We start from the raw sequence: 20,577 nt of genomic DNA on the forward strand, positions 1-20,577 counted from the left end.
CTCCTGACCTGAGAGTTTTGTGTGCTAAACCTGACCCCAGTTACCTTAGAATGAATCTCATGTGATTTGCAAAGGAGCAGACTGGAGCAGCAGGTGGAATTAGGCAAGAGCCTAATTTTGTTTGAGGCTTTGGTGACCAGGCTCTTAGAAATAGGGTTTGGGCTGGTTCTGGAGTTGCTTTTGAGGCTTGGTGCCAGAGCAGCCTGTGATGGGGAGTGGAGGCAGAGGGGTGCTGCCTTTGCCATGGGAAGTGATGTTTACCTGCATGTTTCCAGGCCTCACTGCATTTGTTAAACTATCTGTTGATCTCACTGTTGGCTTTGGTGCATCATTCCTGGTTCAAAACCTGAGCAACAGGGAGCTGTAATTACCTCTTAGAGATATCTAACACTTGTGTGCTGTTTCTGGAGGGATATTTTTCCTAGCAAGAGGTGTGAGGACAGATGTGATTTGTTTAACTGCAGCAGCTTATTGGAGCTGGGATAGAAGAGCAGGATAATCTTGCTGCCATGGGTTGGGACTGTCGTGAGCATCTGGTTTCTGCATGGCCTAAGAGTGTTGTGTACCATGGAGTCACAGTGGGGTGGAAGGGAGAGGTCCAGACAGGCTCTGGATCCACCTTTGGATCTGTGGAGAGCTGGAGAGGCTCTGGAGTGCCCCACACCAGGCACAGGAATGCAGGGGCGGAAAAATGAGCCTGTCTGTTTGGGTCATAGCAACACATCTGCAGCCCCAGCACAGCAGTGTAAACAGGGATGTTTAGCAGCAAGGCCGGGGGATGTGTCCTGCCTTTGCTTGGGATGTGAGATGCCACCACGAGTAGGAGGGGGGAGTGAGTGGGTCAGATGCATTCTAGCGTTTGAGCCTATTCCCCAGTGCTTTGCCTGTCCTCATCTGAAGCAACTCGAGTGATGGAGCTTCAGGCACTTCCCCGGGGAGATCATTCCACAGTCTAATAAATCTCGTTCTGCTAGGAAATGTTTCTTGATAACCAGCCAAATTTTTCCTTTGCTTAGTTTCGTTTGATTATTCTTAGCATCAGAGCACCAAAAAATGATCCCTCTCCTTCCTGGAGGGGCTGTGGTTCCTCCCCTCCTCCCTTGGCTCCAGTGTTTGGCTAAGATGTTGAGTCATATCTTGACTAAGAATGTCAGGCTCTGGCCTTTTCATGTGGCTTCTTAGGTCAGCCCTTGCAGAGAGCATTTTTCTTTGCTGGTCTCTGTATTTCCCTTGTCGTGCCTGTGTACTTTGCTGTGTGTTTGTGCACATCATATGGCACAGAAGGCTGGGCCTCTCCTTCTGTGATTCGTGGACCTGGATCATGGAGCTTTTTCTATGAGCCTAAAATCCCAGACATTTTTCCTCTTTCCTCGCTTTTTTTCTTTGTTAAAAAAAATCAGTAATCATACTGGTCCTTTCCTCTCCTCTGATCCTTGTGTTTTAGGCTGGTTTTGCCTCAGATAAGATTAGCTTTCCTTTTGCTCCCCTGTTTGATCTCACCTTGTTCAACACCTGTATCAAACCTAACTGATTCACTAGGACCCTTTCCCAGGGCTTACCAGACCTCGGATGGGGCCTGCAAGTCCTTTAAAGTTGTTTCTTTGTCCTTTTGCCTAGTCTTAGACACATCCAAATTATGTAACATCTGTGTCTGTGTCTCTGCCATTGCCTGTCTAACCTGACTCTCTCTGTATCTGCTGCAGGTTGTGCTTTCCTCACGTACTGTGCCAGAGACTCTGCCATCAAAGCCCAGACAGCACTGCATGAACAGAAGACTTTGCCAGGGGTAAGTCCCAGTGAACTGTGTCTGGAGCTGATGCCACGGGCAGGGGAACGGGGATTGTCAGGGTGGGGAGCAGGGGTGAGAAGTGGCTTGATGAATTCTCCTGCGTGTGAAAGGAGGTGTGGTTTGGGAGTGAAAGCACAGCGCTGCTCTTCACAGAGCTGCTGCTTTTTTCTCTGCCTGGCCAAGGCTGCCCCACACAGCTCTGGCCAGGCCTGTTTCTGTGCTGCTCTTTGCACTTGGTGGTGTGATATCCCTGTCCCTGGGGAGCTGTGGGCTCTGTGGGGAAGTGAATGGACCCAACCTGCACACTGGGCATGCTGGAAAGCTTACGTGAGACAAGATACCAGATCCTTTTCCTCCAGGTGTGCAGAACCTCCTGGTGTACCCACTCATACTCTGCCAGTGCCCTGCAAGGTACCTGGGCAGAATTCTGGTGCAGTGGCTCAGTTGGATCAGCTCCTCAGAAGGAAAAAATACTCTTGCCACATCCCATTGTTTGGAAGAGAAGTGGGTGAGAACAGGACTGCTGACCCAGCTGTGGTCTGTTCCCCTGGTCCTACTCACTTAGTGCTGGTTTTGGGTGCAGAGTGCAGTAGGGATTGCAGGAGACCAAGCACCATGGAGCAAGTCCCTCTGCCTCCCTGGGACCTGCTGGTCATCTGAAAGGAGTTCTGAATTGTTGCCATTCCCATTTTGGTAGGATTTAAGAGCTTTGACTGGGCACTTCCCTTGCTGTGTTGAGGGGGTTGATCAAGCATGTTGGAAGGATTCATTTGGAGGTGAGTAGGAGGAGGAGTTGGGTACTTATAGATAGAAACTCACAGGAGGCCCTGAGTGCTCAAGGCAACAGAATAATTAATGTAAACCAAGGGTCTCTGGAGAGGGGTTAGGAATTCTTAACTGTAACGTTTCCTCTTTAACCCATACAGGTCCAAAGAGCTTCCCTCATCTCTCAGTTCCCCTCAAGACCCCCACGTGCATACATCCTTTTCTCTATTTGTTTACCTGTGCTCCCTTTTTGCATGGCCCTGTGCTGGCCTGTGAGTGCTGGCAAGTGCAGGTAACTTAATTACCTCTTGACAGGATCTTTACTGCTTCATGTTATCTCAGCACAGTCAGGGGAAGAGTGCAGATACCCAGGTGTTCCAGTCTGCTTGAGTTACTGTTTTGTGAGAGGAACCAGAGCAGTGTAGCTGTGTGTGCATGTTGGTCCAGGGCAGAATTGGCAGTGTCTGTGAGAACAGGTCAGAGGGTGGAGGAGCAGTGGTGAGGTGTCATGGTACAGTGTAGGGTGACACAAACTGTCACCTGAATGCATGACCAGTGTCAGCATGTTTAGAGACAGCAGAGAATCCAGCTGGCATGGGGAGGATCCTGTGCTGGTCCTACACTTGCTGTTGTGCTACAAAGCAATCTAGATGCCATGAGAACCCAAGTGCCTTTCTCTGTTGGTCTCAACAGTTCATGAACCTGACTAGAGACAAATTGCTCTCTCAGTTTAGACCCAGGGTTTGGTAAGGATGGATTTATGGAAGTGCTTTGATGTGGTTTCTGGGAGCTCCTTAAGCTCTTGGGTTCCCTTCCAAATCTGCCACGGGGCAGGTCTGTGCCCACAGAGGTATTTCTTAGGCCCTCCAGGTCTGACTAGCCCATCTAAGACTGTGGCTCTACTGTTCCCATGGGCCCATGAGTGCAGTGTAGCTTTTCTGAGGTTTTATATTTATATTTTATGTTTTCCACTGAAGTCAGTAGGAATCACCACGGTCTCTGGTGTTCCTGGCAAGCTCTCCCTCTGTGAGATCAAAATTCTTTTTTATTTTTAAATTGAGGGCTGTTGGATGTATGGTAACTAAATGGATTTAAACTCTGATTTTTTGACAGTAAGGCTTAGCATCTTTTTCTGAGGTAGACAGAATTTTGGCTTTTGTATGGGGTAGTGTGCTCAGGGTGTAAAGCAGCAAGACTGGCACAGAGTCATAGAATCATTTAGGTTGGAAGACACCTCTGAGATCATCGAATCCAACCATTAACCCAGTACTGCCAAGTCCACTAAACCTTGTCCCTGAGTGCCACATCTACATGTCTTTTAAGTCCTTCGGGGTGGGGACTCAACCAGTCTCACCTGTACAGTCAGCTGTACATTGTGTTATCTGAAACACCTGTGTGGCCTTCAGAGCTTGTGAGTTGTTGTCAGTGCAGGCTGGAGGTAAGAAATGTGTGAATACTCCTTTGGGAAGGAGGGATGGAGTTCCTAGAGCAGAGAGGTGAAGTGCATCCTTGGTGACTTAACAGAAGTGTCTCATTATCCAGGCTTGCTGAGGAGCTTAAAAGGATGCCAAGTGTCTGTGTCAGCTGGGGTGGGCAAGAGGAATGCCCTGCCTCGTGGCCGTGCAGACAGGGAACCTGTTTCACACCTTGTGGTGTGGACTGCTGCTTTCACCTGCAGCCAAGGGGCTCTGTGCAGCAATGCAGGTGAGCCCTGTACCTGCTGTGCCTGGCTGGTACAGGGACAAGTGGGAAGCACATCACTCCTGGCTCCCAGGGACTTGTACTGTGCAGTGTGCAGACAGCACCAGCACCGTGCTTGGGTCTGTGCCCAGCTCCATCTCCCAGCCAGCTGGACACACTCCTCCCTGCCCTGTGCTGTCTGTCCTGTGTGTGCCAACGTCCCATTTCATGTTCCCAGGTCTGCACCCTGAGGACAGGCTGGGGAGCTGAGCCTGACTCAGTCCTGGTGAAGCAGTTTGTTGTTGGAGCTGTCATAGGTGACGACAGATCTGCCTGAGGAGCAAAACAGAAAGCAGCTCCCTCTGTGGCCTGAGCACACAGGGCCTGGGGAAAGACACAACCCGTGTAGGCTGGACAGAGGCAAAATCTTCTGATCTGAAAAGCAAAGAGGAAATCAGGCCCTTAATGCTTCTTCCTAAATCTAGTGTCCTCTTCCGCTGCCAGGCAGCCTAGCAGGGCAGTGTTTCACCTCTCCCCTCTCCCTGGCACACTCCTCCCCGGCTCAGTGGAGTGATACTATATCTCAATAACCCATGCCTTTGATTCGTGATTGTGCCTTCACTTTACTGAGTTCTGAAAGGAATTGAAGAGGTTATTAATGACACCCAGTGATCACACAGCAAGTTTAAAGCCTCTTGCTAAGTGGAATTTGAGGGAAAAGTATCCAGCTTTTCGATATTTCGCAGAAACACTTCATGTGTCTTTTCATTTGCAGCCAGACAATTGCAAATTACATAAAATTGCTCCTGAAGAAGAGGAAGAAGAATAGAGGGAGGAAGCAGAGGGGGGGAGGTTTAAAAAAGTAATTCTTCTGGCAAGGTACGGTTACAGTTTTATTTCTATGCAGAACAAAGAAGTGCTTGCTGAAAGGTAGGCAAGTAAGTGGCAGAAATTGGTATTGATCCAAGCTGGGAATAGGGGCAGTTTAAGAGCAGTGATGGGGGTACTGAAATGTGGCTACATCATAGGGAGAACTCATGGATGCAGGGACACTGGAATGGAAAATTACAGAGAGCAGCAGCAAGAGAGCAGAGAGAGACTCTGGGAATGCACCAGGGGTTGAGATGCTGCAGCACTAACTCAGATGGTTGAGCACAAGGATTAGTGCAGAGACCCAGCAGAGCCTGAGCAGAGGGCATCCCTGTGGGTAGGCTGTCTCCTGTGCTGCCAGGAGCAAGGGCTCACTGTGGGCCATCTGTCAGGATCATAGCCTGTGATGATGTAAGGGAGCACAGGTAACTCGAGAGGCTGTGGCAGAGAGCTCAAAGCATCTCACTCTTCCCTCTCGTTCATACAAGTGCTGGTGTGATGCCAGCCTGGACCAAAACTTCTGAGGTTTCTTCATGTGAACACTACAGGGTATTGCAGCTGGCAAATCTGGGAGACGTGTTGAGGAGTGGAGTAGGAGGCCTGAATGTTTGACTGGGACTGGAGTGGCAGCTCAGTTGTTTATCTTTGCATACTGAACCTTTGGGTAGGGTGAAAAAGTTTTTCCCATGTCCATCCTGCAGGTCTGATAGGCAATACTGGCAAATTCCTGAGAGCCATGCAGCATTATCAGCAGAAGGCAGAGATACAGAGAGCATGCCAGGGCTGTCTGACTGAAATGGCAGCACCAGGACATAAAGGTACTGGGCTAAAGCAGCCCCTGGGCAAGAGCAGCAGCAGTGCCTGTTCACTGCAGAGAGAATTGCAAATGCTTGTCGTGGTGAGGGTTTGGCTGAAGGGGCTGAGAACAATCAGTGAGGCAAGGCAGCTGCCTGATGAAGTGCCTACCCTGAAGAGGCAGGGGAAGAGCAAGCTGCCAAGGCAGACATTGGCTCCTGCTGCCTGTGGAACTGGGGGAATAATGAAATTAAAGCTCCCACGTGCTGACTGAGTGCACACATGCAGGCTCTGTCCTGTGCACGAGGAGCTTTCCTTTGTCCAGAGGCATTGCTGTCCTTAGCACAGCCAGGCCCTCGTGTCTCCTTGCAGCACAGAGCTTAGACTTCTGCCTCCCAGAGTGGCATGTCCCTGGTGAGCTCACTTACCTGTGCTTGTGAACACACACACACCTGTGCACCAACCCCACAGACCTTGATCTGTGCAAAGGCACCCAGGGCAGGAACTTCCTGAGGAAAGATCCACATTCCATCTCCTTGGGTTGTTTGGTGTGTGTGCCTGCACATTTGTGACTATGGATATAGGATCATGGAATAGTTCATGGTGGAACAGACCTCTGGGTCTCTGGTCAAACCCCACTCAAAGCAGGGCTAATTGGATCATTGAGGACCTTCTCCAGATGAATTGTGACTGTCTCCAAGGGGATCCTGCAGTCACCTGGGGCATCTTACAGCCTGTCAGCATCCTTAAAGGCAAACACTGGTATCAGCTATAGCTTCTGCTGTTCAGCCCAGAAGTGGCTCAGGGTTTGTACAGTGGCACTGGGGCTTGGGCCCATTTTCTGTGGATTTTCCCATGGGTGCATCTTTATTGCCAGAGGATCTGCAGCACTCAGACTCTCAGTGTTAGCAGTTGCCAAGGTAACTGGCACAGCCAGTCTGTCTGCAGCTGGTGCAGACTGTGGGCCTGAGCACCCTGAGTCCTCTGCCTATGGCTTTCTGGAGGCCAGAATGATTTCTTGTGGTCTTGACGAGCTTGCTGGAGGAGTTTTTGGGGTTTTCAGTTCTGTCAGTCCTGTCTCGCAGCAGTGGGGAGGAGCAGGGGGAAGTTTGAAGCCAAATACTTCTTTTCTCTGCACTGCTGTAAAGCCCTTGGAAACCAGAAAGGTACTTGCCTGAATTTAGCCCAGAGCTTTTCTTCCTCTTGGGGAAATTTATCCTAGCACCTGTAGGTTTGAGAAAGTGGGCACATTCCTCTTCTCACCTAAAAAAGCTCCTTTGACCTTCAGTGCACTAATCGCAAGCAACAAGAAGAGATCAGGGCAGCAGGACAGATCATGTGCTGCTCCCTGTAATGCAGTGCCCTGCAGTGCACTGCAGTGTGAGGGCACACTGGCAGACTCAGGTGTGTCTGCCACACAGGCAGGTACATGATTTTAACGATTTTTTTCCAGCCTAAACGATTCCGTGGTTCTACAATAACACCTGGAATTGCCACGGTGGGTGGACCTCCCTGCTGGTTGTCTGGTGTTCTGGCACAGTGATGGTGCTGCCACTTCCCTAGAGATGCCAGGGAGGAGCTCTGTGGTTTGTACTCTGGTCTTCTGGTCTTCTGCCACAGACTTTGGGCATGATCTTCATCACCATGGGCCTCGATTCCTCCACCTGGAACACAATGCTCATGATCATCCTTGTCTCCTTCATAATGGGATTGAATGAGGTGAATACACAAGTGGACTTCAGAGCTGTGCCAGAATGGTGCGTGGTACTAATGTTGCTCATGTTTCTGTGGGAGACAACTCCCTTTCTCAGGGAAGGATGGTTCTGAGGTAGGACTAAGGCACACCGAGGTGTCAGTGGAAAGGTGCAAGTAGGATACTCAAGCATGGAGACTGGCACCAATCCATCTCTGCTTGCATTCCCGACCAGAAACAGCATCCAAATGAGCAAATTAGCATTTAGATTTATGTGCTCTGCACAGCTTGAAGTGGTTATGATAATTCAGGCAGGGCATTTTTAACTGGCCAGGAGAGGACCAGCCCACAATTTGTAAAGCCTAAGAGCCCAGGACCTAATTCTGCCAGTGGCCTTGGATGCCTTTTGGTTCCTCGTGTCCCAGAGGAGTCAGCCTGCATTGTGTGTTTCATGCTCTCTGCCTCTGACCCTCTTAACGCTGTGAGGTTCCCCTGAATTGCACCTGAGGGGCTATTTTACATCACTTACTCATAATTAATAGAGAGGCTTGCCCTGCTGTCCCAGGGGGTTTTCTCCTTCTCTCCAGCTTTTGCAGTTTGAAAGCTGAGGAAGCAAGATCTAGGGATTGCTGCACGGGGCTACCAGTTTGCTGAGCTGACTGGTAGGCCATGCTGAGCACTGGTGTGAATGCAGGGAGCTAGTTCACCTCCAGAAGGGTATTTTTGGGTTGTGGTGAGAGAAACGGTGCATTCTGGCCATGATGAAACCAATAGCAAAGCTTCCTCTGACTCAGGGAGGGCCAGGAATTTTCCTTAGAGTCTCCATACCAGAGTGGGGAGCATTTCCTCGAAGCCCAAACAGAGTTCCTCACTTCTCTGTGCTGACCAGATACTGGGGTGGGGTGGGATGGAACCCAGACACTTACAGAAGGGGCTCTGACCCTTTTCTCTTCCCTAGAAGCCTCTCAGCTACTCTGGGCTGCAGTGACTCCCTTACCACGAGTGTCTCCTTGCTGAGGGCTGTGCAGGACCTTGTGGCTGTGGAGCTTTGTAGCATGTGACACTCCTGAAGGTGGGGTGGCTTTGTGCCCCTGTATGGTTGGCCAGTTGCTTCCTACCAGTAAGCCCTATGAAAGCAAACCAGCAAAGGAGAGGGAGAGTGGTGCAGGCAGAGAAACATTGCCTGGGAGAGCTGTGAGCTGAGGAGGGTGAGGATGGCTGAGTTTGGGAAGGGCAGGTATGTATCCAGCAGTGAGGGCAAACGTGAGGGAGAAGCTGGAGGGTGGGAGCTTTGCCCCCTCCCATATGCTGCCCATCTGGTGTCTCCTGCTGCATGTGGCTCCAGAAGATTTCTGGAGTCCAGTGGGTCAAGGAGCTGACAGCTCTTAGCAGCAGGAAAGGAGGACTGTGAAATGGGAGGGTGAGGGACTCGGAGTGGGGAACATTTGGCCTGTAGTGTCCTGACAGCATGTGCTAAATGCTAATGTAATACTCGTAAGAAATGAAGACTAATAATGCTCAGCTGAATAATTTAACAAGGAAAATAAATCTCAGCTAGTGAGGCAGGTGCAGGCTCCTAAATCATTTGCTCAAGTTCTCTGTGCCACGTGTGTGCTCTGGTGTGTTGTGTTCTTGTGTGGGAAAGACATCCCTGTCTGTGCCTGTGCATCTACTGCACACTTGAAATTTAAGGCAGGCACGTCCTGCCTGCTGGATTCTAGGCCCAGTAGGTCATGTACAAATGCACCTTTCTTAGTTAGGTGTGTTCTCTGATTGCTGTGCAGCCTCAGGTGATGTCTGGAGGCCTGAAGAATTTGTACTTCCAGAGTTTGCTGTGTTAGCCAGAATCATGTCCACCCTGCTGTCCTGTTACTCTCTTTCTCACTCAATGGAAGAGGTGAGGCTTGACCATCCTTTCTGCATGTTGAGTTCTTGTAGGGGACAGAGCTCTTTGCCTGAGACCTGCAGACAAAGTTTAGGACCCCACAGGGACACTTCCCAAGGCCTTGGCACCTATGTGGATGAGTTAAAGCAGCTGTGGACTCCCTCTGCTTGAGAGGTCTTTGGTATTTTGTTCATCTTGGATGGCAATGTGGGAATTAGAAGATTTAAAGTGGTGGTGTCCTGTTTGTTGAAGCCTCTGGGTGTTCACCTCTCTGCAAGGAGGACCATGCCTGCCCCTGCCTCAGCTGGGAGAGCTCCCATTTCAGGAAGCACAGGCAGAGAATGCTGCTGCTCTTCTCCAAGCCTCAGCATCTGGACACATTTCTTGTATTTTGTTTTCTTCTCTTTGCCCACATCTTCCAGCCCAGAGACACGACCTCAGGTTGGTGGGTGTTTCTGAAAGTCAGTGGAGCTGACAGGACCTCTGGAAATGGGCAGCCCTTGACCAAGGGCTTGGTCTGACTTAGGGCAGAGGGAGAGTTTTCCTGTGCCCTCCCAGGATGCTGTTCCAGGTAGACAAGAGAGGAGCTGTGGCTCAGCTGTGGGGTGCAGGGCAGCCCTGGACAGCCCAGATGCTGCTTCCAGACCTGCACCAGCACGAGCCCACACGGCTGTGCTGGCAGCTCCAGTGCCTGTGCATTGTGCTGTGGCTGCTGTGGGAATGTCACCGTGGGGCTGTGGCCCTGTGTGGTGAACTTTTCCACGGTGGCAGGTTCAGTGGGGCCAGTCGTGGCTCAGCACCCCTGGGATAGGGATGGACAGATGGGTAGAGGGGCCCCCTCCCCAGAGATCATATCAAAATGTCTGTTTTGTGCAAATGCGAAGGGAATGCCCCCAAGAGCTGGTTTCCATGGCAACCGCAAATGTCAGGTTCCATGTGGTGAATAACCGTTTCCATGGCAACACCTCCTTTATCCTAGGTGCTGGAAGCTGGAGTGACAGCCCTGCTGGGGGAGGGGACAGGGAGATGGCCTCAGGTACCTAACCCCCCCTGCCTCCCCCAGCATCCCTGAGTGGGTGGTGCTGCAGGGGGTGATGTGTGTGCTCGTGATGCTCTTGGCTTCCACCTATCCCTTCTGCCCCTCCTACCCCCAAATGGCTTTGCTGCGCACAGAAGCCAAGATCTGAGTCTGTCCCTCTGTCTCCCTCCCCATCTGTTTGGTTTAGACCTGGTTTTGCATCCTGGGTAGAAACAAAACTATTGCTCAGAGCTGTGGGAACGGTGGGGGGTGACATGGCCAGCTGCCCCTCTCTTCTGAGCACACATCTGGGCTGCCTGCCCTCTCCCACTCAGCCTGCTCCCTCAGCACTGCCAGCCTCAGCCTGCACAGGCATTTTGCCAGGGACCAGGAGCAGCAATAGCAGCCTCTGCCTCTCAGCGAGGAAATTGGAGGCTTTGTGGAGCAATCTCTGACCGCATACTTCTGAACCTCTGCCCCACATCCCACTCAGCTCGTGAAAGAGATGCCAGGTCCTTGGCAGCTCCTGGAGGGAGCAGCAGCCTGGAGACTGGTGGGTGCCAGAGCTGCACATGCTGGGGCCACATGGTAGCACAGCAGGATATCAGGAGCTCTGCACATCCATGCAGCTGATGGAGAGTGGGAAAACGACCTGCAGCCTCCCCCTCTCCCCTAAATCGTGCAGGAGGTCCTGGGAGATGGAGGTGCAGTTGGCACTGCTGCCTGTCAAGGTGCAGCAGCTTGGCCTTCCTTTGGGAAGCTGCCAGCCCATCTCTGGCTCTGCCAAGCAGCTCCTTGAGCTGGGGATTGCGTGGGGATGGTCTCAGCTTCTGCTCCTCCTGCCTGAGGCCCAGCAGGCAGTGGGAGTTGTGTTTCCTAAGAGAGGGAGTGGACTGTGCCTGGACCTGCAGTTGTGTGCTGGTCTTACCTGGGACATTCTGGTTGTTTTCTGTTAGGAATGTCACTGATTACTGTCAACCTGTGTGAATGGTGTTGAGGGACATGGGGGGAGATGTGCTGCGAATGGGAAATTTGTGTCCTGTGCACCATTCCTCAGAGGAGGTTCTGGTGCAGTTGGGTCCTGCTAGCTGGGGAAGAAGGCTGCAGCTTGTCAGCTCCTCTCTGGAGGTGAGAGTTTTGCCCTGCTTTGCAAATCAGACAGTTAAAGTTGTGGGTTCCTTGATGCAGCTGCTCCTGGATAGAAGTGTTGTTCTGTCTTACCTGGAGAGTCACAGTATCACATGAGCTAAGATGCTCCTCAGGCTTATTGTTTGTGGTTGGATTATTGCTGATGACACTAATGGCTGCAAGAGAGGTAAAAAGCTCCTCTCCACCACCAAGCAAGAGGAGTTTTGCCACTCTCAACCTGACCATTGCCCCTAAGGAGCAGCACTGCCCTGCTCGAGAGCCTCTGGTGCACAGAGTTATGTCTTCAGGAGGGCTGGGGAAGGGGAGACATGACATGCCTATTTGCTGTAATGCTTGTAGCCAAGTTCAGAGCCAGTTTTTCCTCCCTCTTGCAAGGAAAGTGGCTCAGGCGAGGTGGCCATGCCTGCACTGAGTCAGAGCAGACATAGCAAGAGCTTCCAGACACAGTCTCACCTGAGGCCACCCCAGTTCAGGCTCTGGTCACGTGGTGATGAGCTGCTGCCTTAGAGTCCTCCCAGAGTTTTATGCATGGTGGGGCATTTCTAGGAGAACCATTCTCTTCAGGCAAGCAGCTGAGCAGGGAAGAGGACCAGGTTTCTTTTTGAGAAGTCTGAAATCTCTGTGGTCCCTTTTCCAGGGGGATTGGTTGCCATCACAGTGTCTCACTTCCCTTGTGCCACTCTCCTGCTCTGCACAGCAGGCAGAGGGGAGCAGCCTGTTGTGTGCCAGGCAGGTGGGCCAAGCTCTAACCCTCTGCATTTTTCTTTCCTTGCAGATGGCTCGTCCGATTCAAGTGAAACCTGCAGACAGCGAGAGCCGTGGAGGTAGTTGTCATCTCTCCTTGTTTCTCCCTTGGCTTTGCGCTCGTGAAAACAGACAGGGTCCTGACCCTTCCTGCACTCTGTGTGAGATGTTTGTGTGGCAGAGACCTGGGGGCAGGAGGAGAGTCTAGGGATAGGCTTCAGCTGGACACAGCACCTCGAGTCCTGAGGGTGGTCGTGTGGCTGCTCACTCCACTCTCTGTGCCAGCTCTGTGTGGGTACTCTTACCCTGGCAGTGTCTGTCCCAGGAAGGTATGAAGCACCTTGGTATATGGCACTGGGGCTCCTGGAGGGCGTAAGCTGTTGGGAAGAGGTTTGTCAATTGTGCAGCTGCTCAGCCCAGTAAAACGAGGTCCCTGCAGCAGCTTTGTAACGTGTTCAGCTCAGTGCTCCCAGCTGATTCTCCTGCCTGCAGCTCACTCCCCTGCCTCCCCCACCACGGCTGAGCTGTCTCAGCCTCCTCACTCCCAGTCCTGCAGCAGTCCCCATCACACTGTCAAGGCCAAAACGCTGTTGCAGGAAGTATCACATGATGGGGAAATAGTATCTGAAGGGAAGGGATCCTGAGATGGAGGTGCTATCAGCCTGCAGGGGACCAGCTTGATCAGAGCAGCATATACTGAGGAGTTCAGAGCTGGAAGACTGGGAACAAGAGAATCTGTTAATTTAATGGGGAGCTCACAGCAGCTCAAATGCCTCCTCCAGGTGGAGAAGGTTTGCAACTCCAGCCCTTTCCAAATCCATTAACTCATTTTGCTCCTTTTCATTGTCTTATGGATGTATTTGTTTTCCTTATCTCTCCATTCCTGCGTCTGCCTCTCCACGCCTTGTCCTGTTGTGCCTCTGAGAGCAGTTTAGTAGTGCCAGGGGAGGAGTTGTGTGGTGCTGTTGGTGCTGTTTGTGCTGTGGGGCAGCGTGTCCTGTGTGCTGGATTTAGATTTGGAAGGTCTGTGTTCTAAATTTTAAGAGGTCACTTCTAAACAGCCTGTAGTGACTTTCAGTGACTGCACTGGCAGGAACATGAGAGATATTTTATGATGCTCTATATGAATGTGTGTATTTATGGTTGTGTGATCCTCCTTTAAAAATCTGTTTAGGTCAGGTCATTTTTCCAAATACAATCTGTAACTTTTGAATGTTTGCTTGAGGGATAATGCACCTGACTTTTACTGAAGTCTGGGCATTTTTGTTTGCTTGGGCTATACAGAGAATCAGACCAGTACCTTCAGAGCATTTCACTGTCCCTCTTCACAGCTGTGTTAGGAGTGGATGAGAGATCCTGTAGAGGGGCCTGCAGGGGAATGTAGGGTGAGCTGACTGCTCACTGACACCTCAGATTGCCTCTGGATTCAGCCATTAGATGGTCAGTCCTTTGCCTACCACATGGACATTGAAAATTTGCATCCCAGGTTTCTAATTAATTTAGAAGTTATGTTGTTGTAGCTGAGGTTATTCCCAATGAGCATAGGAGACCAGGAGAGCCTTTGCCATTCTTACTGGTACCAACATCCCAGAGCCATTGGTGATGCCCAGTGCCCTCCCAGCCAGCAAAGACAGGGAGCTGTACCTGCAGCAGAGCCCCACGTGCCCTGCACCTTCCCAGCACATGCACACAGTGACTTGTGCCAGTGCCACCTGTGCTCTGAGTCCTCACACAGCAGCAGCAAACAGGCTGAGCAGACAGTTCACGCTGGGAAATGACCAACCACTGCAGCTTTGCTTTCCTAACTCTGTGTGTCTGATGTGTGCAGCTCTGAAGTCTGGTGTCTAATGTGAGGCTGAGGTAATTTCTGCAGTCTCTGTTGCTGCTGGGGCACTGCTGAGGCCTCTCCTGTGCACAGCCACATAGTATCAGTGTTGGGATGTAACATCTGTGATGCCTCAGTTCCTCTGTCAAATTAGAGCAACAGGTTCCAGAGCAGGGTGTTGCAATTGGTAGCAATCCTTTGGTCAAGGTACTGGACTCTGAAATCTCTGAGCTTGTGAAAAGTGCCACAGTCCCTAATGATTGCAAATATCAGTACATCAGCTCTGCTTCCCAAGGACCAGGCCCTAGAGAGCAGCATCCTTCAGAGTCTGCACACCCGTTTCCCTGCAGCCTGTGCACTTTGCTTCCCCCAGCTCACTGCAGAGCTGACAACAAGCAGCTCCCACAGGATCCACGACAAACTGGATGTTTTCTTGAGGCAGGAGCAGCATCAAGACAGCACCCTGTGTTTGTCTGAATCAGGTTGCTCTTTGGAGATGTTTCTGTCATGATGCTCCACTTGCCAGAGAAGTGGATGAGGTATGGGGCAAGCCATTCCCTATAGCAATATTCCCACACTGGCAGGAGGTAAAAGAAAGAGTTGGGGCAGGGCAGAGCTGCTTGGTCTAGGAATTTATCCAGGGAGCAGCTGCATGCATCAGTGAGGCACTGTTCTGCATCATCCTTGAAGGGAACCTCTTTATACTCTCCAGGGACTGAGGTTTCTCAGATGAAGCACCCTTAATTAAGTCCACAAAGTTAGAACACCAGAACTTGTCTTGTGATCTGAGAGGTGCTGATTTTTGTGCCAAAGGGGCAGTTCAGGCCCAGCCCTGCAGGGTCTGTGTGGGGATATCTGGATGCTCAGTGTTCTGCACCCTCGAAGGAGTTCCCTAGTAAGAAGTTGGTTCAGAGGGGCCCCTGTGATTCTGGCAGGCCTTGTCAGCTTTTTCCTTCCCTCCCTTATGTCTCTGATGTGAGCCTGGGAGTGCCAGGAGGAGATGGAGGGAGGGGCAGAGGAGCTTGTCTGCTCCTTGGAGACCTGGAGCACTCGAGGCGCTGATGTGATCCGACAGCTCTCCGAGCCCATCAGCACTGCCTGCACACAGGGAGGTTCTCTGCATACCCAAGGACACATCCACAGCCAGCTGCTCCAGTGGGTTTCCCCTCTCTCCCCATCCTTGCTGCTGGCCAGATGACCTGAATCCACTGCGTTTAGAGGAGTTGTGTTCGGTGCTTGTGTGCTCTCCTCCCTCTCTCTCTCTCCCTCTTTCGCTGCCTGGGTGGCTGACGGTGCCCAGAGCATGTTTCCATGGGAACTCAACAGTCAGAGTCAATTTTCCTGGTTGCTGGACAGCATGGGAAATTGCCAATCAGAGGGTGAAAAACAAGGGCTGTAGAGAAAGTGAAGGAAAAATGGCAAGGAGAGAGAAGGGCATGGTGTTCTGAGAGGGGGAGAGGAGATCTCCCAGTGCTGCAGAATTCTCTGCTTGGGAGCTGAAGGAGCTGGTGACCTACAGCAGTGCCCTGGGAGTGCCAGCCCCTTCACAGGTCCTCACCTGCTGCAGAGAGCCACGGAAAGGAACAGGCTGGATCGTTTTCATGTGTCAGTCCCTCCCACAGGAGGCCACGAAGGTGATAGGAGCACTGGAGCATCTCCCCTGGGAGGACAGGCTGAGGGAGTTGGGGCTGTTCAGCCTGGAGAAGAGAAGATTGTGTAGAGACCTCAGAGCAGCTTTTCAGTATCTGAAGGGCCTACAAGGAGCCAGAGAGGGGCTCTCTGTTAGGAGCTGCAGTGACAGGACAAGGGGAAATGGGTTCAAACTGAAGGAGGGGAAGTTTAGGTTAGATACTGAAAAAAAGGTATTTTACTGTAAGGATGATGAGACACTGGCCCAGGTTGCCCAGGGACATGGTGGCTGCCCCAGTCCTGGTGGTGTTCAAGGCCAGGCTGGATGAAGCCTTGAGCAACCTGATCTAGTGAGGGAGGTGTCCCTGCCCTGGGCAGGGGATGGGCCTGGATGATCTGTAAGGTCCACTCCAAGCCTAAATTCTGTGATTTCTCCCCTTTGTTGATGTGTTTTTTTGAGGAGCTCCTGCTGTGTTTTCAGTCTGCAGTGTGGTGCTGCCTGGCTGCAGATCCAGTATAGTTTCAGGGTAGAGGAAGGGGGAGCATTACAGAGCTCCAGTGTCCCTTTTACGTAGCCAAACTGGGACCAGCAGCCTGTGCTGGGGCTTGGTGGTGGGGCAGTGCAGCAGCTTGGAGTGACTCCCTGGGGTGTCAGTGTGTCCCTCCTGCTCACTAAGGAGTTGTGTTTTGGAACATCTGCTGGGCTGGGGCAGTGCACAGGTGTGTAGGGACCTGCTCTGTGTCACCCATCTCTCTTCTGTGGAGCTGTGTGGCCAGGGAGCAGGGAAGGGCACACTTGGGTGGGCAGAGGGGAGCAGGAGGGTCTGGGGGCTCTGGTGGCACTGTGGTTGTGCCACCCATCCCTGCCCTGCTCACACACCACCCTCCTGGCCTGCTCTGCTGCTGTAGCTCCAAGACCTGTTGTTTTTCAGGTCACTGCACTCTCACACAGATTGCAGCTCTTTTCCCTGATGTGTGTCACACTGTGTTGGTTTGTTTGAAGTCAGCCCCTCTGATCCTGTCACTAGCAATAAGGAGTTTTCTCACACTGCTCCTCCTAAGCCAGATCCCAACACGTTTGCTCCTGTGGGTCCTGTCTTCCCGTGCATGGCTGGGGCAGGGGGGAGGGTTAACTCTCTAGTTGGCACAACTATTTCCTTGGGAAAATGCAGATTGGGCTGGCATTTAGGCTGAGAATTTAGTGTTGTGCTATCTTAATAGCTGCTCACATCAGTGTGTGGAGGATGTTGCCCCAACCACTATGTTTGTGCCTGACTGGATGGCATCAGGTGGTGTGATGCCACTAGGGGCCCTGATGTACTGATGGGGGGAGAGAGTGGGAGAAAACACTGCACCTTTCTTGCCTCCTCACCTACCCATCTCAGCAAAACCATAATGCTAACTTCTCTCTTGTGAGGAGGAGCCCCAAAGGACTCTGAGCTCAAAGGCCTGGATGAGTTGGCATTGCAGCTCCCTGTCAGTGTGACACAAAATGCTCTTGGAGAGGGGAGAGGGAGGACCCTGGAGCTGTTTGTTGATCCTCAGCCAGCTGTCTGGTCTTTGGGTTGGTCTGATGTATTTCCTAAGGTACCTCTTGGACTTCACATGCAGTTCAGACAGTTTTTTGTTGGATCATTCAAAGGAAAAGGCTAATGAATAAGAAGGAATTATTAATCTTTTGTTTTCTGTTGGGGAGGGTAGGACAGGGGAAGACAGAAACCTTTGCAGGTGAGGGGAGCTTGGGAGGACCCTACATACTCACCCCTGGCAGCATTTCAGCCAACAGCAAACCATTCCCATGCCAGGCATGTTCTTATCACTAGGCTGTTTTGTGCTCGAGTGTCCCTATCCTCCTGCTCTGGACTGTAAGCCTCATAGAAGGTTGATGTCTCTGTGTTTGCCCCTAGGGGACAGGAAGCTCTTTGTGGGCATGTTAAATAAGCAGCAGTCTGAGGACGATGTGCTCCGGCTCTTTGAACCATTTGGGGTCATTGATGAATGTACAGTGCTCCGTGGACCTGATGGGAACAGCAAAGGTGTGAGAAGCCCTCTGTGTGTCTTGCCCTTCCTCCCTGCTCTCGAGTAGTGCTCACCTGCCTCACTCACTGCCTGTGCCTCGTGTCCTCTGGGGCACTCACTCCCCAGCCTGACCTTCTGGGGACCCACAGCACAGCCAGACAGGGGGAGCAGCACAGGAGGAGTCATCTGCTGCAGGGAGAGGTTGGGGAAGGTGGGCAGAGGCTGAGGTAAAAGGAGGGGAAGCTGAGGTACCAGGATCACTAGTGAGCCTGTTCTGGATCTGCAAGTTGAACTGTTTGTACCTACAGTTAGGAGTGCCTAGAGAATTTGGGGAAGAGGTAAGCAGGGGAAGGGTGGAGCTGGTGACATCATCTGTAGAGTATGTCATTGGAGTAATAATTTGAGACCCTTCCTCTTTTTTCCAGGATAGAGGACTTGGGCTGAGTCATCCTTTTTGTTCCCTGCTTCCTTGGGGTGGCTTTCCTTTGCCTTACCTGAGATACAGACACTGTCTCTTGCGTGATGGCACTTTCACAGCAGTCCTGTCACTGCAATCTCCTGTGCTCTTTCTGTCCCTTTCCAGGCTGTGCTTTTGTAAAGTTCTCATCTCACACAGAGGCTCAGGCAGCAATCCACGCACTCCATGGCAGCCAGACAATGCCCGTGAGTATAAGGCCAGGGGACCTACCCTTCCTAATCCTTGTCCCACCACCCTGTGCAGGGATCTCCTCACACTCTCCAAAGCCACGACAGGTTCAACTGCAGTTTCCAGCTCCTGTGGCTGGGAGGTGTGTGCACCTCTGTGCAACCATCCTGTCTCCTGGGCTGGTGTGTAGCTATGTCCGTCCAGACTGGTAGTAACTTATAAAAGGTAAATAAAAGAGAGCCAAGAACCAGGGCATGAATTTTTCTTGGAAACAGCAACCTGGAGGAGTTCAGGTCTGAGCAGGTGCAGTCTGACAGTTCAGCCACGAGGGTGCTCAGGACTTCAGTGTCTGAGCACACTCCCTGACTTGTTCAGGCAGCAGAGGAGGCTGCTGGGACAGGCTGGGGATGCTTTGTGTGTTGTGTGGGGTCGTGGAGCTGCAGCTGTGATCTGGCAGTCTTACCTGCACTGGGCACCTGATGGGCTGGGCAGTGCTGCAGGGTGTTTGCAGCTGCAGTTTGCCAGGAGCTGCTCTGCCTGTCCAGCCCAGCTCACGGTGCTGGAAAGGTGATGCACGTGGGTGTTCCTGGCTGACCATCACCTGCTGACCCCAGCCAGGGATGTGTGCACCCACTTGTGCCAGGCTCAGGGTGTGAGGGGGAAGGGTTGGATGGACAGACACATGGGGAGGGCACGGCCCAGGTCCCAGGCAGCTCCCCAGCACCTTGATGCCAGTATTTGCTCTCCTGCTCCTCTTCCCTCTCCTCTCTGCTGCCTCCTCTGCCCCTCCTGCCTCGCCTGACGTCGCCTCTCTGGCTGTCCCACGCTGTCCCCCCTGCCTCCTGTCTGTCTCCTCTCTCTGTGCCCAGGGTGCCTCCTCCAGTCTAGTGGTGAAGTTTGCTGACACAGACAAGGAGAGGACCCTCCGCCGTATGCAGCAAATGGTGGGGCAGCTGGGGATTTTCGCTCCATCTCTCTCCCTGCCGTTCAGCCCATACAGCGCCTATGCGCAGGCTGTGAGTATCCCGCGCGTGGGGGCAGCACTGCCAGGCCAGGCACGGCCAGGGCTCTGCAGGGCCTGAGCCCTCCTCAGGGCCAGCCTGGGTGGCTCTGGCTGCTGGAGCTGTCTGGGAGCAGGTGTAGCATGACCCAGTGTCTCTCTGTGTCGTGTTGAGGACAGGTCAGAGATGATTCCTGTCTGCCAGACGTATTACACTGACTTGTGAGCTCTTCCTCTGGGTCTGTGGCACAAATGTTTGCTCTCTCTGGTGTTGAAACATGTGAGAGCCCTGGGCCCAGCTTCGCAAGTTTATTTCTCTGGGCAGTTCTCAGGAGGGCCCTAATCCCCCAGGTGGTTCCTGGGGTGTTCTCACTCAGGTAGTGTGGCTGAAGGGTTTGGAAGGTGCTGCACAGGGTAGCAGAGAGTTGAAGTGTCTCAGCAGTCTGACCTCCCCTGGCAGCACTGGCTGCACTGTGGGGCTTAGCAAGGGAACCTCCTTGCCTTGGTGGCAGTTGCCATTGGTGTTGGATGTAGGTCCCAAACTCAACAAGTCCCTGATCAGCTGTGGAGGAGCTTCATTTGAGTCCTTTGGTAACTCATTTTCAGTCTCTGCTGCCCATGGGAGGAGGCTCAGAAACTGCTCAAGGCAGGAGAAATTCTTGTGTTGACAAAGAATTCAAAAGTAGATGTTGTTACTGAAAGTAATTTTCCAGGTGGGAAAGACTGCATAGATTATTTGATTTTTCTGGTGTGATGAGTCTGAGAACAGCTATACCATTCAAGGGCAAAGGCTTCCAGCAGAAGCATGGTTTAGAGGGAAGAATCCCTTCTGACCAGGCATCAGGGCCTTTTCTCTCCAGCCCTAAGCCAGTTACACCTGAGGTCTAAGGTTGTAGCTCAGCTCAGCTGTGGGTCAGCTGTGAGATGACCATTCTGGTGTATTTTCTGCTGCCGTGGAGTTGGCACTAACTTGGTCATCATGTGGTGGTGGAGGAGGCAGGAATGGGCCACACACTGAGGTTATGATGGCAGAAAGTGCTGTATTTATTAGCTTGTGGTCTAGGCTGTGG

The 20,577-nt window shown here is 52.1% G+C and overlaps 1 protein-coding gene across 1 annotated transcript in view; it reads left to right on the top strand.

Moving 5' to 3' along the window:
• The first annotated feature begins 1,708 nt into the window (after positions 1–1,708).
• The window catches only part of CELF5 (CUGBP, Elav-like family member 5), a 22,269-nt gene continuing 3,400 nt past the window's right edge, over positions 1,709–20,577 (top strand). Inside the window, exons 1-5 of the mRNA XM_009083400.1 lie at positions 1,709–1,786; positions 12,420–12,468; positions 17,750–17,878; positions 18,445–18,524; positions 19,377–19,523. Of these exons, the coding sequence (XP_009081648.1) occupies positions 12,420–12,468; positions 17,750–17,878; positions 18,445–18,524; positions 19,377–19,523 (405 nt within the window). The 5' untranslated portion in view covers positions 1,709–1,786. The remainder of the gene's footprint in view (positions 1,787–12,419; positions 12,469–17,749; positions 17,879–18,444; positions 18,525–19,376; positions 19,524–20,577) is intronic.

The sequence above is a fragment of the Acanthisitta chloris genome, unplaced genomic scaffold (assembly GCF_000695815.1).
Source record: "Acanthisitta chloris isolate BGI_N310 unplaced genomic scaffold, ASM69581v1 scaffold43480, whole genome shotgun sequence".
Taxonomy (NCBI): Eukaryota; Metazoa; Chordata; class Aves; order Passeriformes; family Acanthisittidae; genus Acanthisitta; species Acanthisitta chloris.